General features: G+C 32.3%; 1 protein-coding gene across 1 annotated transcript in view; it reads right to left on the reverse strand.

The window, feature by feature from the left end:
- The window catches only part of LOC108973647, a 136,606-nt gene that overhangs the window by 25,956 nt on the left and 91,989 nt on the right, over nt 1-18,661 (reverse strand). Inside the window, exons 9-14 of the mRNA XM_018941038.1 lie at nt 15,594-15,741; nt 15,298-15,469; nt 14,831-14,950; nt 12,091-12,268; nt 10,293-10,443; nt 249-348 (exon numbers count right to left, since the gene is read on the reverse strand). Of these exons, the coding sequence (XP_018796583.1) occupies nt 249-348; nt 10,293-10,443; nt 12,091-12,268; nt 14,831-14,950; nt 15,298-15,469; nt 15,594-15,741 (869 nt within the window). The remainder of the gene's footprint in view (nt 1-248; nt 349-10,292; nt 10,444-12,090; nt 12,269-14,830; nt 14,951-15,297; nt 15,470-15,593; nt 15,742-18,661) is intronic.

An 18,661-nucleotide genomic window follows, 5' to 3' on the forward strand; every position in this document is an offset into this window, starting at 1 on the left:
AGAATTAACTGATTCAAAGCATTTCAGTGTTAGCGAAACGCTTGCTGGCAGTTGATTTTTAATGTTTTTTAAATTTGTTTTCAAATAAAATTTGGTTTTAATTAATTTTGAAATTAGTTTTTTCCAGAATAGGTAACTGTTTTTTGCGTTTGGTATTTTTGTATTTGTTTTTCTTGATTTAAGTTTTTCATTACTTCTTTTCAACTAACCTCAGACACAGGGAGAAGTTTCTATGTACTACAACTGACCTGTAGCACAGTGCCATCAAGGTGAAAGTAACAAAAACGAACCCAACAACTGACATTAGTACACCGACCAGGAATACTGTATTTGAGCCGTGGTAGTTCTCTATACGAGTGTGAACGTTGTTATTGTTTTAGTTGTTATTTGGTGGCAAATAGGTGATTTTTTTTGTTTTTTGTATTATTTTTTTTTTTCATTTGTTGTTGTGTAATATTATACATATTTATTTACAGTGGGTGGGGCGGGTAATGGGTTGTGGGAAAGTAGGTAAAATTATTTTTTGTGATTTTTTTTTTGGTAGGAGCAGGGAAGCGGTATATGTGGTTTGGTTTGTAGTTGTTTAAGAAAATATGTTTTATATAAAATGTTCATATGTATATAGGTGTAGTGTATATTCATTGTAAAAGATTTCAGCATTTCAGTTTAGTAGCACAAGAACCAAAAAAAATATATAGCACACAAAGTTGGGCGTCGTATACACATTGTTATTGTTGTTGTTCCGCAAGCGTTGTGAACGACACATGGACGATATTTAGGCGTTGGTTATTGTAGTTTGTGGTGCAGTTGATGTTGTATATGTAACGCGCAGTTTGTATAAAAATAAAGTTTAGAATTTCATTTGATTGGCATAAGTCAATATAGTAGGGATATATATTATATGATTGTTTGGCTTAAATACAGGAGAAAGGCATATTTATTAAATAATTCTCGTTTTACTTCGCCAAGGAAACAAGTTACGCAGGTGTCTAACTGCTACAGTGGCACTAAAACTGTTATATAGTTTGTATGTAGCAATAAATACGAGCACTTCAGTTTGATTGAAGCGTTCTTGGCCGCTGTGCCGGTTGTTTGTGGTTGCTGGCTGCAATATTAATCAGGTATAAATGTAACAACAACAACAACACCAGCAACCTCAACTACTATGACAATGGTAATCCACTAATACACGCATTGTGATGTGATTTGATTTGATTTGGCAAGGAGCAATGAGTGAGGCGGATTCGAAAAAGTGGCAATAGTGGAAAAGTAGTACGAAATGGCCATATACATATGTATGTATATAGTGTAGTATATATGTGTGATGCGGAGTAGTAACAATCCCCACTCGTATGCAAGTGTGAGCAGTAATGATTTGGAGCGTTTGGGTGTTTACATTGGCGCTGTCTTTATTTTATTATTTTATTTTACTACGCTTTGGAGCAAAAACTTCGCCAGTCTACGCAGTTGTTATGCTCGGCACGTACATGAAGTGTCTTTCACATGACTTCTTTGCTGGCTGATTTCTTAAAATTTAGCTGGCTTGCATCCAAAAACTTGACAAATGTGTTAGTGCCATGACAATTGCAGCGAATTCGGTATTGTGCTAACGTCTGTCGCATAAAGAATTCATACACATATATATATATGTACATGTGAAATGTGTGTATCTTTCAGCTTCGGGCAATTTATACTTTAAATAATGCTAATCCTTTGTACAATCGTGCTTTATAGCTCTGTAATGGCGTTATAGTCAGCATTTAACTGCTTTCCTTTGAAAAATATATTCTGAAAATTTGTTTTCCAACTATTTTCGTATTCTGCACAAGTTATGTAATTATTTGACTGCATTTAATTTTATATAAATACAAAACAAATAGTGAAAGTTGTAGTAAAGAAGAAAAATAACTATATACATATATATAAAATATACATATTTACTTTTTTAATAAAAAAGCATGTACTTTATGCTTCGTTACGTACATACAACTTGTATAAAAGTTCATATATATATATATTTTTTTTTTTTTTGATTTATTTGAATTTCTTCACCATACGAATTATACACAAATATACACAATTATGTATTAGGAACAATTACACGTGACATAGGATCAATACATTAAGACACATGTGGTCACATCACACACAGAGTTCTTAAGATGCGGTGATCAGATGATACATACATACAGTGGTGAGTGTGATGTACAGTGTGCTATTTTATGTGTTTATTCAGTGCAAATTTACTTAATTCGAAAATAGCTTCCACTTTGTAATTTTTTTAGTTTTAAAAAATATGACTTAAAAGCAATTTGTGGTTGGTTAGCTTAAATAAATATTTTTTAAGCATGATTAGTCAAGTCTCGCTTCAAAAATTACATAATAAAAACTAGTGGCTCGAAAAAAATAATAAAATATTATAAGACAACGGGTGACAGCGAGCTACTTTATGCAAAAACTTACATTAGTGAAAAATTTTTGCAAAAAGTTAAAAACTAAAAACAAGTAAATGTTTTTCAAATAACGAAATAATAAAAAATATATTTTTTTGAATTACATTATTTTTCAATAGAAAATACATTTTTTGTGTTTAGAAAATAACAAAAAATATAATTTTATATAATATTTAGACCGAATCCACTTTACATTAACCCACTTGAGTTCAGTTTTTGAGATTGGCAGAGCTTCAAAAGAATAATGTTCGGCATTTCACTATACAACGGACAAGGACAATTTAAATTTGTAACTAACTAATAACCACAACTCTGCGAACTTTGAGAAGGAGTTTGGGTTTGAATCCATGATTTTACCTAGGAACAACTTGAAAATAATAACGATTTTTTTAAGAAAATCATCTTCTTCAATGAGGCTCACTTTCGTCTGAGTGGTGCGAAAAATTAACAAAACTGTCGATTCCGGTGCAAAGAAAATCCACAAATTATGCATTGCATTGTAGCTGGAGATACCGTTACTGTCAATGGAGTGCGGTATAGATCGGTGATAACCAACCTTTTATATTTGATTTCCACAAGATGGCGCTACGTGCCACACAGCACGGGCAACAACCGTATTATTGCGAGAGAAGTTTGAAAATTCGATTATATTAAGAATTTTTGCCATTAAATGGCCTCCAAAAAGTTATGATTTAACAACACTAGACTATTTCTAGTGGAGTTGTTTGAAGCCCTTGGGTTTAGCAGTAAACCAGACTCACTTCAAACGTTAGAAAATGATTTTTCTACACGAAAATTGGGTTAATGAAATCAGTTCCTGCAAAAGAAATCGTGGAGGCCATTTGAATGGTGTTGCAGAGAAATCAAAGTTTAATTGTATCGCCTGTACTTCACACTAAATGGAAATATATTTTGGAAAACCCTTTACATATAGGGCGGTTAGTTAAGTTGGTAGCCAAGTCTCCAACCCATAGAATGGTGCTGCACTTAGACTAAGGCGACCACCTTGGTGTCTAGTATTAATCAATATATTAGTGAACATATGAGTATATTCGAGAACAGTAGGATAGTATATCAAAAGTTACATTACGGCTACCTATCAGAGGCAACTGAGGCGGCAGTCACTATTTTTCGTGTATTATCGATTACCATCAAGAATTATAGTTTACAGATGTGCCTAAGTTAGACAACAGTTCAAGAATAGTTGTCAAAGCATTTTACGATTTTTAAACTTCGTTATTGATTTTTTTTATAAACAAAATTGATTTTACAAAAAATCTTTTATTTTTAAACTGACTTCAATAGCTATCCGTAAAGAAAAAATCTGGATCGGCAACTTTAATTATGTAGTCTTTTTCGATAGGGCTGGTGAGAAGGCTTAGATAGTATATATATATATGTATAGTCGTGCGTATTTATAAAAAAATAGTGAGAAGAGATCTAATTCCTTTTCTTAAGGCTTTTCGGAAAGTTGTTTCCCATATATAAGCAAATATTCCTACTATTCGAAAATCATATAATTACATTAACATTCCAAAGGAGTTGATTTATATATAGATTATTCTTTAAAGTCAAGGCTTTTATATGTATATCTAAGAAGTTGAAAAAACACAACACTAAAAATAAATAAACTAAGTGAATAAAGCTATGAAATTAAGAAAATTGTTTGGCTTTGTTTCCTAAAAATTACAGTTTTAAAAGAAAATAGATGTATTCACCATATTTGAATGCAATAATCTGTGTGAATATACATAGGTCAGATTAGATTATATTGGTCACCTGTCATGTATATTCATATATTCTAACACATCGAAAGTTTGCGCTTGAAAATAATAAAAATAAAAACCAAAAGCATATCTATTCATCAACTGGCGATATTTTTGAGAACACGTAGTGATAGTTTGCAAAGTGAATTATGAAAATAAAACTAAAATCGCAAATCATCAGTTACATAGAAATAAAAAATAAATAAATTAACTGTTGGAGTTGATTCGCCGTTTGCTGGTGTTGCATAACGAGCGTGTGGCATGTGGCATGTGGCATGTGGCGCGTGACTATGAAATGTGATCAAATAAATTGATAACATAAAATCAAAGCTAAAATGCACGTCATTGATGTGCACAAAATGGAAAGTATAAATTGCGATGAATATTGGCAAAATGCTAACAATTGCATTAGCAAAGCGCAAATTCTCTATTAGTAAAATGTATGTATGTATGTATGTATGCATGCACATAACTGTTGGCCAAAAATATCAATAAATAATAAACGAACGAAAATAGGAAAATGCCATTCAAAAGCACATTGACCATGGCTTGTTGAAAGTAATTAAAAGCGAAATTTTGACAGGAAACCGTGCTGCGGCTAAAGCATTTTATTTTTATATTCATTTTTAATGAATTAAATTTGTAAACGTCAATGACAGAACTGTATTTGTGTATAGCGTTTTTTTTTAACCAAGTCAAAATTCGAACTCTCTTTGAGTTCATTATATTATAGTCCATGTAATATTTGTGATAAAGCTTTCTAACCTCACTGCTATATGTATACCCTGAGTAATAGGTAGCAGTAACTTTTTGTGCTAATTACAAATAAATGTGTTTGAAAGTTGAAATAGCTTATTTTTAGCAGTTTCTTCCGACTAATGTAGTCAATTGTTGCGCTAATGCTTATATGACCTTATTAATATAGGTAATTAGCTGAGGCAAGTAAGACATATGTAAATTAAACATTTATGTTTGGTGGTTAAACTCACTTTGATTATATGAAACTTTTATTTGTTGCATCCAATAACCGTTATTTTGACTTATTATGCAAGTTATCCATTGGAAAGATTTAAAAAATTAACATTTAAATTCCCTATGTTAAATTTTTGGCTGATTAAAAAAATACTTAATTGCACAGTAAAATTGAGAGCAATTTGAAAAAATACAGACTGATATCCAAATTTTACTCCACATGTATCCAAGTTGTTGTATATAATACTATATCCACATTATGAGCATGTCATTTGCCAGTTACGCGCCGAAGTGCTCGACGTAGTCATCGAAAATCGGACTCAATGGATGGACTTACTACGTACTTACGTAGATATTTAAAAGACATAATCTGCCAAATAATGTTATTCTCCATTAAATTTGAAGTTTCTGTAGCTTTTGCTTAAAAAAGTAAAGATTCTTGAAATGGATCACCATATAGTATACGGAAATGTCAAAGTCGGACAATTGTTGCAGATTGTTCGTGTACATTGAATGATATTTAGGAAAATGTTTAATTTTTTATGTTTATTTAACGATTTCTGTCACAAATTTATTTCTGTGTTGCCATGAACGTTTTTAAGCATGCTGACTTTAGTTGCTGTCATCCTCTTATAGTAGAAGCATTAGTCAACAATAGTTTCAAGAGAGAATTTTAGTTTTTATAATGATATTACGTTTCTCTCAACTTCTACTTGATTTTATTGCCAATATAATTGCACAGATAGTAACTTTCTCAATAATACGGTAAATTGAGACGAACGGTTGATCTAGTTGATTAAATTTAGCAGCTGTCTGAAACGGCTATTCGAGTAATGATTCTAGGACTTTTGTACTGTGATAGATATGTACAGTAGATTCAGCTTCGCAAAACTTAAAAAGCTTAATGCCATTGAAATAGGAATGAGTTAATGATAGAAACATATATGCAAGTAAAAAGGTTTAAAGCTATAGCTCGCTCTTATTGTCTTATATATGTATAAAAATATTTTGTAGTGAATTTTAATTCACCAACAACGAAACACACACAAACATAGCTGTTACACATATAGTACAATTGAAAGTGGAAGATTATATATGAGCTGTGTATGCTTGTAAATGTAAGCACAGCGCTGCCATATGTATGCAACACTCGTATATTATATAAATAAAAAATAAAGAGAAAAGGACTTAGGCACACGATTACATAGAATTATCCTTAATATGCAACACTGTATAGAAAACTAAAATTTTGCAGACACACACCACACAGAAGTTCATGAAGTACAGTTATAAAACATATGTATTAATAGGCTAAAAACATTTAGTTACATGAATGCTATATAAATGCGTGTTTAAGTATTAGTTTAAGTAACATGAATGCATGATTGGCCTACTTGTTGTTGTAGTTCGTTATATTAATATTTTTTTAATGGCATAAGGAGCACCAGAACAACACACACATTTATACGTAAATGAGACCGAGGACAGAAAACCAAGCAACCATTTAATTCAATTGTGATTTTGTGTTGAGTGAATTTCAGTTTTGTTGTTTTTCAAGTGTTGTACTGTTTCTGTGTCTGTGTTTTTGATTTCCGTTATTCGAAATATCGTTAGTTACTTTTTGCTGCGTGCTGCTTATAGTCCGTCGAGTATTGCTTCGTCACTTTTCTTGTAAAACATATTGTAATTAGATTTTATGAAACCCAGAATCCGATAATTTTGCGCCAAAACTTTTACGGAAAGTTAAAAAATAAAACGAAGTAATTTTCTTGACAAATAAGTGGTGAATTTTGTTAATTGAAAGCGTTTAAATCGAAATATAATATTTGAAAAAAAAAATTAATTTATAATATTTGTATTTCAAAAATAAAAAAAAAACTGAAATTGTTATTTTATAAATGTTTTTCAGATTTCCGGTAGCAATAAGTATATTTTGAATATTATTGATTGCTGAATAGTGGGCAATTTGTGAAGTAAGGTAAACAGCAACAAAGCGAGCAAGCTTAGCGAATCAAAGCTCTAAATGAGTAGGTTTCTTAAAATGTTCATTATGAAAAATTTCACTGAAATTGGAAGTGATGTTTGGTTAAAATTATTTAGTTAAAAGCTCAAAAGAGTGCAAATTCATTAAAGGCTCATTTCTTGCATTGTTGCTGTTTACCCTGTAGATATAAATTGATTTGTTTAGTTTTCCATGTTTCGTTAGAATTTCTGTCCTTGTTAATTTGTTGTTGTTGTTTCGATTTGATTTTGCTTGGTACTCTACCTGTAGCAAACCGCCAGAGTTGCGAAACTAATGAAGACGCATTTCACGATAACGGTTAATATGATGACCATGGTTAATGTGCTGATCCTATTTTGATCTGAAGGGCCTGTAAAATGTTGTACGGAAGGAAGGAACATTTCCAATTCGTTCAATGCCAGGTTATACAAGTCAAATAGTTTATAGCAAATTTAGTAAAAATTTCAATTTTGAAAATTTTGAACTCAGTTTTTTGTTTTCAATTTGGAAGCATACATTTAGGGTTTAAACATTTTGTAAAGCATATGTTTAGGAGTCAATTATGGACGTTTGCAATTTTTGTGTATAAAACGTATTCAAGTAAAACTAAAAGTTTGTAAACTCGAGACTACTTAGTAAAACACAACACTGCGTTCATTCGCAGCTAAGAATAAATTTGAAGAACGTTCATACTCTTAAAAATTCATTACATAGTATGGAAAATAATTATATATTTTAAGCTATTTAAGTAGTTTAAATATTAATTTTTGTATTATTTATAATGTAACTGAAACTGTGCTGTGAGAGGTCAGCGGCAGCGAAAATACCGCTCTTTCTTCTAAATTATATGAGTATTAAGTACTAAAATTTGGCAGTGCCATTATATATGATTTTTAAATTTAGTTATTTTTTTTTAATATATTGATGATTGGTAATGCTGTCATATGATTACCATTGTCATAACACAACCGGTTTAGAGAGGGGGAAAAGGATTTAATATCAAAGCAGTGAAATTTTGTACGAAGAAAGTTCAAAGGTTTAAATGCATTCGACATTACTTTAAAATGAAATTTAGACTTAATTACTTTAAAACAATTTAAGGCTAAAATGCCTCTTTAAGTATTATAAATAATTATAACAATTTAAGGCTAAAATGCCTCTTTAAGTATTATAAATAATTATAATACCCCTAATGTGAGTGATTTTATAAATGTATGGGTTTTAAAAGCTAAGGATTGCTTGAGTATTGACTACATGCATAGCTTTCCGCAAAACCATTCTAGAAAATTGAAATTTATTATTTCATTTTTGCTTTTATTTATATATAAAATAACAATACAATTTATAGAGCTTAGCAGTTGTCTTAAGATCTTCAAGTTGTTGGATCTTATGAAGGAAGGGAGACGTTTCTTACGATTTTATTTTTACCAAAGAAAAACTCTGACTAAAATATATGCATGGAAATAACAAAAAGTAATAGTTTTATTGTCAGAAATTACTTCAAGAAATAAATATTGATAGGCGTGTTTCCAGTGTTTGCTGAATTTATAACTATCATTTTTCATTTCAAAATCCAATAGTACAAAATATACGCCAAAGCAATATCAGAATATTTTACTGTTACACAAAGTTATTACTAAACAATATTTCACTGCTTGTAATTCGAGGTCGATATCATATATATATACATATGTTCTAGTTATTATTGGCTGTTTACATGGGCAGAATGCAAGTCCTGTATAAAAATAAAAAAATAAATAAAAACTACAAAAAAAAAAAAAAAAAAAAATTTAGTTCAGTAAAAGTTTCTAACAGTTTTGAAGCATTTATATGAAACAGTTTAGAAGCTTTAGCTTAGCTTTAGAACGATATCTTTTTGAATTTAGAGAATAAAAGTATGCTTTTGCCACAGTTTGTTGCAATATAAGTTGACATGGCACAAGTTAATTCAGGTCTGAATATCTCAAAAAGACAAAAAAGTGCTAATTTTTTCTTATTCTGTGGTCTAAAATATTTATTTTTATTAATCTGTAACTTTAGGAACCTTTATTATTAATATTTTTTAAATTTTTAATTTGAGTGAAAAGAACAATCCCAAGCTTATAATTTAAAATTAAAAAGCGAGATTGTTTTAAAATTTACATTTCTTCGCGTTTGCGTACTTCGGGTTCTATCATTTTGGTTATCTTTTGAAAATCAAATATATTTTAAATAAAATATCAAAATAATTTAACTTTTTTGTTTTAATTATATTAAATTTCTTTCAATTATTGTGTTAGAAATATGTAAATGTGTCCTGCTTCATCCTTTTTACTTCCATTTTTTCAATTTAATTTTTTTTTATTTATTACCCCAATTATTTCTTTAAAAAATTTGATCGCAATTTATAATTCAAGGTATTTCGAAATATGTATAAAATTTTCACGTCTTAATTAAAAGATTAAGAATTGAAAATTTTTTGATTTTGCAAATAAAATTTTAAAAATTTTATTGTTTAATATAAGTAAATTGAAAATTTAATTTTTCAACATAAAAAGAAATTTTATTTAAACTCAAAAACGGTATTAAACTTAGAAAATTTCCCATCTCAAAACGGAAATTGGAAAATGTAAATCTTTATTCTAAATCAAAACGTTTTCCATTTAATTAGCAACCTTGCTGTTAATTTTTTAGCATTCTTTTCTTTCTCTCTTCATATCTACGCTGCACGAACTCTGTTAAAAGAGTTATTTTGCATGTTTTTAGACCCTCAAGCTTTGCATTCTGCCCAAACGAAGCATATTAAAAAATAAATTGTATATATTTTCAAATTCCATAATATAAACTAAGTGTAATTCCAATGTTTCGCAGTTTTTGTGAACAGAAATTATTCACAGCAGAAAAGCTTGAATTGTGGAACAAAGTTAATTGATTAAAAATATATTTGGTATAACACTTTAAAGTCAGACTCAAGCCTGACTGCCAGACGCGTTACTCTAAGTATCATATGCACTTTGAAGGACTGCTTGATTTGATTTTTTTTTTGATAGCGTATTCACACGCATCGGGAAACAATTATTATACAACAGAAATAAGAGAATCTGCACAAAAGCATCTTACCATATGGCGTCTCCTTCTTCTCCATTTTGATAGTATTCTCCGCGGTTGGCAGCGCTTCCGTTGGCAGTGGTGTGGTCAGTAAAACTACAAGGCTACAGTCGACGCCGCCCCAACCCATGTCGCAAAAGCAGCGATTCGTGTTGGTGCAGACCTGTGCAAATGGAAAGCAGCATAAAGAAAAACGCAATTTAGAATAATGTATGTAGATGTGCATGTACGAGTGTGTGGCATACATATTTCGTTTCCGTTGTAAAATTGACATTTTGCTAATCTATTTTTAGATGTGCATTAGTCATGTGGCACAGCTAAAATTAATAGTGCCTTTGCAGTCTCACACACGCACACACATGTATATGCATGGATGCAATCAATGTAAAAGCTTCATTTAAACAGTATTTCCATTAAAATTCGCGGCTATCAAAATGAATTAAAACAGGCGAAATTACGCAGCAACGAGCAGAGCAAATATAACAGAGAAGCAACCAGCCGCGTGGCCAGCGAGTCAGTCAGGCAGACAGGCCGTAAAGTAGTGAGACAGTGAGGCAGCGTGCGAGCCACTGACCGAACCATAAAAGCTATAATTTGGACCAGCGCCACCCAACCAATCAGGCGTTTGTTGTGTTTATGTGTAAAAGCTTTGGGAAATATTTTAAATTTTTAATTACACTTAAGCGTATTTATACATTTACGGACGTGGCGTTGCACACGCATGTCCAAGCGATGACCCAATATAATGAGCTCTGCCGGCGTTCGGTGCGTACGCAGAGATAACTGCTTCGTGTTTGTGTGAGCTTTTATTTTATACTTTAGTGCTTCGGGCAGTCTTTGTCGTTGTTATTTTAATTTTTGTTGTTGTTATTATAGCTTGTATGGTGCATACATTACTGTTGGTTGATAGTATGTCAGCACTACTGACCGTAAATGAGTCACTGCATGGAATTTACGGTCGCATTTCAGGTGATTACTGTAGGCAAACACACACACACATATATTTATATATATATATATATAAATTTCGTTTGCATTTGTATTGCATAAGAACGCGCATTGTTGTGGGTCTGAATGGCTCGCGCCATCGTTAAGAATTATGGCTGGCGTCTCGCGGCCACCATGTCGTATACGTAACATTCGTCGCACTCGCCACGGCATGCCACATTTTAACCACAAATATTCTTGATTTACATTCATCGTTAAAGTACATATATCATGCAGGCGATTGATATTTTTCTTTCCTTAACTTATTTAATTTTTTTGTGAGTGTATTTATGAGACTGTCATGCCGAGGGGCGGCCGTAATGAGACTGCGGCTGTGTAATCACTTTTGCAGCGCCGCTCATTATTGTGGGTTAAATACTTTAATGGTTAAATGGTCACACGCAAAAATGCTTGAAATGCTGCAAGCAGGGAGCGGGCGCAGCAGCAGTGCCCATTGACTGGCGTTGAGGCGCGGAATTGCGTTTAAAATGACGACTTTGCTGCATAAAGTCATGACAGAAATTTTATAATGTTAAAGCACGGCAAAAAATTAAAATTATATTACCACTGTTGTTGTTTCTGATGTTGCATGCTCAGATGTGCGAAATGCAACATTTGCATAAGAGCATGAGTCCAACCGCATAAACTATTCATGACTGCGCTCACAGCGCATTATTTTGCGTTTTTGTAATTATATTTTTTTTGTTTTTATATTTGCAACAACAATTCTTATAGAGTTGAGGTTGTAGCGTTTTCAATATGAGTTTAAATTACTGCTTAATTTCGCATGCATCTTGTTTGCTTTTAATTTTCTTCCACTTACCCCGCGTCCTGAACACTCTTTTCCCTGTGAATCTGTTGGGCATTTGGTTGAATCGACGTGTGGAAATATGCTGACACAAGTCTGATTCAGACAAATCAAATCAGTACCGCATGGCGTACCATCCTTTACCAGTCCATGTTCCGGATACTCATTAGCGCCCACTTGACCGCTAGTGGCTCTACAGAAAATAAGCGGATAAGAGATTAAGTTCATTTTGTATGCATGTAATGTTGACAGTGGATTATGAGGTTAAGCAGGATATACTGGGTGGAATAAACAAAAGTCAGAAACTTGCGAAATGAAGTTGTGCTCAAAAAATTCTAGTATATTGCAGTGGAAAAGCGAAGTAATCCCATGAAAAAATAATTTGAAACTCATCAACAAAATAAAATAAAATTAAATTAAAAAAATAAAAATTTAAATTTGGCTGCACCCAACCATTAATATCCTTCACAGTGCATTTTATTTAGCAAAGATAAATTTTTTATAATTGTTTTAATCAATCAATTTGAATTATATATCTGGCTGAGTTATAATATTTTTGTTAAGAATGATTAAGCAAGAATTTATTTTTATATTTTTTACACCTTTCATTTTATAAAATATATATTTTACCAGCAACCATTTTGTTTCTAATTTTCATACTTAATAACTTTTTTTTTATAATCTGCTAGGTTTTCTGTGCTGTATACATACTATATACCATTTCTGAGATTTTTTATTGTTATACTATACGTGTACAGTGGCTCTTAAACTTCTACTCGAGGAAGCCATGTAATTTTGATAATCAAATTTATCAAAAATATGTTCAAGTCGGTTCCGCATAACGTAAAATAGACCAAATCATATATCAGGAAATCTAAATAAAACAGGAATCGTAAAAATCGACGAACTAATGTAGTTTTAGATAGTGTTCATATATGTGATCAAAGTGAAATGAAGTTAGAAGGCACGCAAGTCCATAGGCGCACGAAAAGGAGTATTTTAGGCATTTGAAACTCCTTATTCTGAACATCAGATTCTGCTCGAGCATACTCGATGGAAAAAGCAAAAAACATTAGTTTAAACTCTAAATATTTGTGACATAAGTTCAACTCACTGTAATAAGATATCTGCAGCTCTAGATTGAATGGGCTTGCTCTTATCAATATCCGTGAAGCACAGACTATTTGTATCTGTCTGTCCATGATGGAAAATTTGGACAGATATGCCCGCTACGTAGGCCGCTGCATAAAACGATCATTTCATCTTGCTTTTATATCAAGTTTGATTTGAAAAACAATGAACTAAGACCAGCGATGGAAATGTTTGATCCATAAAACTGTTAATAGTGCTTGCTTGATATCCATTTCTTCTTTTTAATTCATCATCTAAAATATACTTTGCTTCACTGTTAGAGTTAACTTCTTAAAATGTATTTTATTTTGTTAGAACAGCATCAGTTGGACGTCGTGAAAAGCAAGCATCTGTAGAGGAAAAGAAGCTTTTCAAGGAGTTCTTTTTTTTTTTTTTAACAGGAAGGCGACCGCAAAGTTTTTGATTTAAAAAGGAACATAAGGCTAATAGAAAACGATGAAAACGTGAAGTATTGATGGATGAGTACACATCGAAGCGGCAACGTGACCCGACAATGCAATCACAGAATGACAACTCGAAGTTAGCAGAAGCGCAAGAGAAACAACGTTTACAGAGGGTTCCACAACTCCATATATCGTACATCTTGTTAGGCTTATGAGAACTTCATATTTTTAGGAATTAAGCGAAATCAACTTAAATGGGAGATATTCTACTAAACCATCATGAAAAAAAGCAGAAAAAATTTTATTAAAATTGGATATATCATTCTTAAATTCTAGTTTTCGTTAGTAGTCGTATAAGCTCCTACTTATCCAGAAAAAACACTGACATACAAACTATATGTCCTCTCATGCAAAGAGTCTTCGAATGACATTAACCACCTCATTCACTACTAAACTGATTCTCTTCTTTTGATTTGACCCTGTCGAATAAGCCTATTTCCTAGACCTACAACTAAGTGATTTCGACGACACTTAATTTTTGACCTTCCCCAAAGAGGGTTTAGGTACGACCTTACAACACTAACAAGCGCCACATGTCTCATAATAATAATCTATACTCGTACATCTCCTTAGTAGTGGAGGGGAAAATATGTAAGGAAATAAGCTTGAAAATCAATACTTAATTAACTCTCATTAGTATGGCGAAACGTTAAATATTTTGAAGTCGCAATTTTACTGGAAAATTTCTTTGAAATTCGAAAGTTAATGTGAGATTGTATTGGCAGGGGAAAGATATTGATATACAAAATAAAGCCATTTTTAATTACTTACGACACACACATTTAATATATTTTAATAGGTAATATAATAGGTAACCTATTATATAATATATAAACATGTTGTCTTATTCATCCTATTTTTTGTAAAATTTTCGTTTAGATATCTAATTTAATACTCTGTTTTAAGACGCAATCTATTTCGAAAAATTCGCAGCAATTGTTTTTAAAACAAAAATCTATGCGAATTATTATTTTGATTTTGAAATAAGTAAAAATGTTGGTTTTATAAAAAAAATGAACACTTGATTCCACCAAAAAACAACGATCAAACCAATTTAATTTGCAAATTCGTTCATTTCCAAAAAAAATCAAAAAAACGCTTCACAAAGTAACGTTATTTAATCAAGTAATTTATGTGTCAGTGTGTATGTATCTACTTACTTGCATGTATATTCCGTTCCTTTGATTGAGATAACTGTACTCGAATAAAGCTGATCAATGCCATCATTAACTGGCTGGCGTTCGCCCTCCTTGCACTGCAATGTGCCACATTGGACATTCCTAAAAATAAACAGCGAAAATAAACATCATTACATATGCGCAAGCAAAGAGGAGAGCCTAATAGCAAATTGGAAATTGAAAATTATCTGAAAAAAGCCGATTATAAATTAATATGGATAATGGTAATGCTATTTTAGGCATAATGAAGTCAATATGTTGGAAGAAATTCGGCGTATTTGCAACACAGTCAAAAAAATATATTCAATATAACTCATAACGCATTTGAGTTTAATTTAATGGAATTCTGAGAAATGAAATTTGCCAAATTGCCGTTAAATTTTAATACATAATTAAATTTTATACAATTAAAAAGTGAAAAATATATAAAAACTAAGAAAAATACTCACTCTGGCTCGCATTTAATATAATGTTCATTGGAGTCACGCCCACAATGGCCGTTGATCGAACCCTTCGAGTTGAACTGCTCATAGCACTGGCGATCTGCCGCCAAACCGCCATAACCCCAAATCGCCTCGCACTGCAAATTCAAAGTGGGACAGTCACCTTGAAAGCAGTAGCCTTGCGTGTGAAAAGTAGTAAAAAGAGTTGTTCATTACTTTAAAATTTGCCATAAAATGTTAATTTATTAAAGATATATGTAAGTATGGTGTAGCTTTATAAAAAAAAAATGCGGTTGACTTACCGGACGACAATCCTGCCTTTGAGTGCCCGCACGGCGATCCATTTTTCCGAAATACATCCATTGGGCAGTGACCACTTTCGCCATCACAATACTCTGGCAGATCGCATTCGTTGAGCGCATCACGACAGACATAGTCTTTTGGCCGCAGCTAAACGTCGAACGAAGGATATAAAACTCGTTAAATGAAGAATATATGCGAGAAAGGAGAATAGTTTGTCACGTAGACGCAGAAAAGGTTTCTTTTAGGGGATAAATATTATCAGACCTTTCGATCGTAGAGCGGGAGTAGGGGTTTTAACTTTTTTGTTCAAGTCTGTTGAAGCCTGATGAAGTTATGAGTGTTTTTATACCGCTCTTATGAACGTTTTACATCGGATTTTTTTATGTTCAAAATTTTTAGAGTTTTCCCACAACTCAAAGTTGGTGGAGAGCTCCCTATCGACTCCAGCTTCAGACATCCTGACTATTGGAGTGTTTTTCAAGTCGAGGTTGTAGCCGTTAAGGTAGCAGTAGATTTACTGCTCCGGAGTGAAGGCTCGTTGAGAGAAGTGACCATGCACTCTGATAGCAGGGCGGCGTTACTTGCGTTGAACTCATTAACAGTGCATTCAGGGTTGATCAAGGAATGCCTAACCTCGCTATCAATAGCATCGAGTCTCTTTGTGATAAGATTGGTATATGCGTCAGACCGCAGCAGAATCGTACGCGATTTTAGAGTTGATGGGCTAACAAGGAAACTCACCGTAGAACCGTTATTAGTAGAATGAGAGCGGACCAGAATAATTAGGCTTCGTGTGAGCTTGGCTAACGCTCGACCACAATCTCTTTGGAGATTTAGTGATCTTTTGCCTCTTTCTAGTTGTGGGGGTTTTAACAAGCCATTGTCCTATTGGCGTTTAGGTTGTAACGCTAGGAATCTTAACATCTAAAGAAGCCGTATGGAAGAAGGCGAGTTGGAAAAAGCTCAACACTTTTGTCTTGACTGTCCCACGTTTGGGATGTCAAGGCTTAAACACCTGGGAGCACATTTAAGAAATCCCACCGAACTGGCGGGAATGGAAATTAAACGTCTTTGGAAATTTGTATTGGCTACTAAGCATTTTGCTAACTTATAAGCTCGAACATAGAAGTTTTTCCTTTCTATGGCTTCACAGAGGACTGCATATAGCAGTCAACGTGTGATCTTTCTAAACCAGCCATGTAACTTACTTAACCTAACCTTAAAACTGTTCCCAAAAAGTGTAAACACCTCCACTACCCTTAAAATCAATAGTGTATTTCATGATATACTAATTGTTTGACGGGAAGTTAGAATAAATTGTTGCTTGTATCCAACAACGCAAATTACGATTAACTCGTTAATAATTGTAAATCTGTCCTACAGTCGAAATCAAAAGTGGAATTCTATCTACTTATAGAATATAATTGGCGATTGCTTAGACAAACTACAATTTTAAATTAGAATACCATAAAGTAAATACATTAAAATTCGATTGGAGAACTATAATCTTTTCAATTAGGGTATTATGTACCGATTTGCTTGAATCCTTTTTATGTCTCTAATGTTTCTGTTGTCGCTGTTTAATGTTGGAGATACGAATTAGTGAACTTATCATTTTTCTAGTCGATAAGTAAAAAGTAATGGGGATAAAATTGTGTGTAAAATAGTCACACTTAACTAAAGCTACCGCATTAGCACGAAATCACCAACTTCAAAGATTTGGGGTAAAATCAATTTTATGTTATTAGCGTTTTCATCTGCACAAGTAGCAGTTCGTTCCGAGAGCTCTAATGAACTACTTGCACTAAGTAAGATTAATACCGTCGTAATGATAGGTGTTCCAAAAGCACATTGTCTATAGGTACTCAACACCTGGACATTTCCTCCTCCACTGTCCAGCTTACGTACGACTAAAGTTGAAACATTTTGGATATATTTTCTTCTACGACCCAGACGAGTTTGCTGGAATTGTTAATTTTTTAATTTGTGGTAGGCACGAGGCGCCCACACATCACAACGGACTCGACTCAACTGCATCTCTAGTTACGAAATGAGATTTTACTTGGCCTCACGAATACCAACTTGTTTACGTTGCCTCACTTCATTTTCAAAAAATAGATTTTATTTATTTTATTTTCTTAATGTACATATGTACATCTCAGAATACACAAAGAAAATTTCATATCGTTCACGTGAATATTTTCGAAGTTAAACACAAATTTAAAAAGGCGTGTCAGAGTGCTTGAACAAGGTCAAACTTTTTTTCTCAAAATGGTGTTTTAAAAGTCGAAAAAGATTAAACCGATTGGTCTCCAATTTTAACACGAGCTTCTTAAATATTTTTTATAAATATTTTTTTATAAACAATTTAAAGCCGAAATTTTGGCCAAAAATTGATTTTTTTTTTGGAGAAACCGCAATTTTAGTTTGCTTATTCTTTCGATTTAATTTATTGGTTTTAACATTACTTTTACGAAATCTGTTTGGTTTTTTAGTTTCAGAGGATCCAGCTGAGAAATATAGTGCTCACCGCAAAACGTCTGTCTTTTGACAGACCTCTCTTGAGAGGAGATACCAGAGTTCATCTGTAGTTCCTTTCTAAATAAATATTTTTACTAATACTTAGTTTCAAAATACAGAAAAAGATACCGTGATATGTGTAAAAATTTTTGAATCAATAAATTAAAATGTTTCCTAAGAAATATGTCTGAAAAATTCGCTTTTTCGTCCTTACAACTGTATATAAGTCCTTTTCTATGGTCAACTTAAGGCCTAAAATACTTGCAAAAGGATAGAAATATTTTTTTTTGAAAGTTTACTTCTGATTTCAATTTGCGGTATATTGAATTTGTCTGCATTCTCCATGCTAATAAGGTAGGATGTGTATAGTTTCTACCTATACAATGGACAACTTTTGAAGCTAAGGAAAAATAATTTGAAGAATGCTTGTGAAGATTAGTTTGCAGACTGCCCAGCAAAAAATTTATGCTATATAAATATAGTCAAAAAATAAATTAAAAATAATGAAATAGTTAACAAATTTACTGATTGTTTTTACCGTATTTCT

Source organism: Bactrocera latifrons, unplaced genomic scaffold (assembly GCF_001853355.1).
Source record: "Bactrocera latifrons isolate USDA-ARS-PBARC rearing strain unplaced genomic scaffold, ASM185335v1 scaffold_5, whole genome shotgun sequence".
NCBI classification, from domain to species: domain Eukaryota; kingdom Metazoa; phylum Arthropoda; class Insecta; order Diptera; family Tephritidae; genus Bactrocera; species Bactrocera latifrons.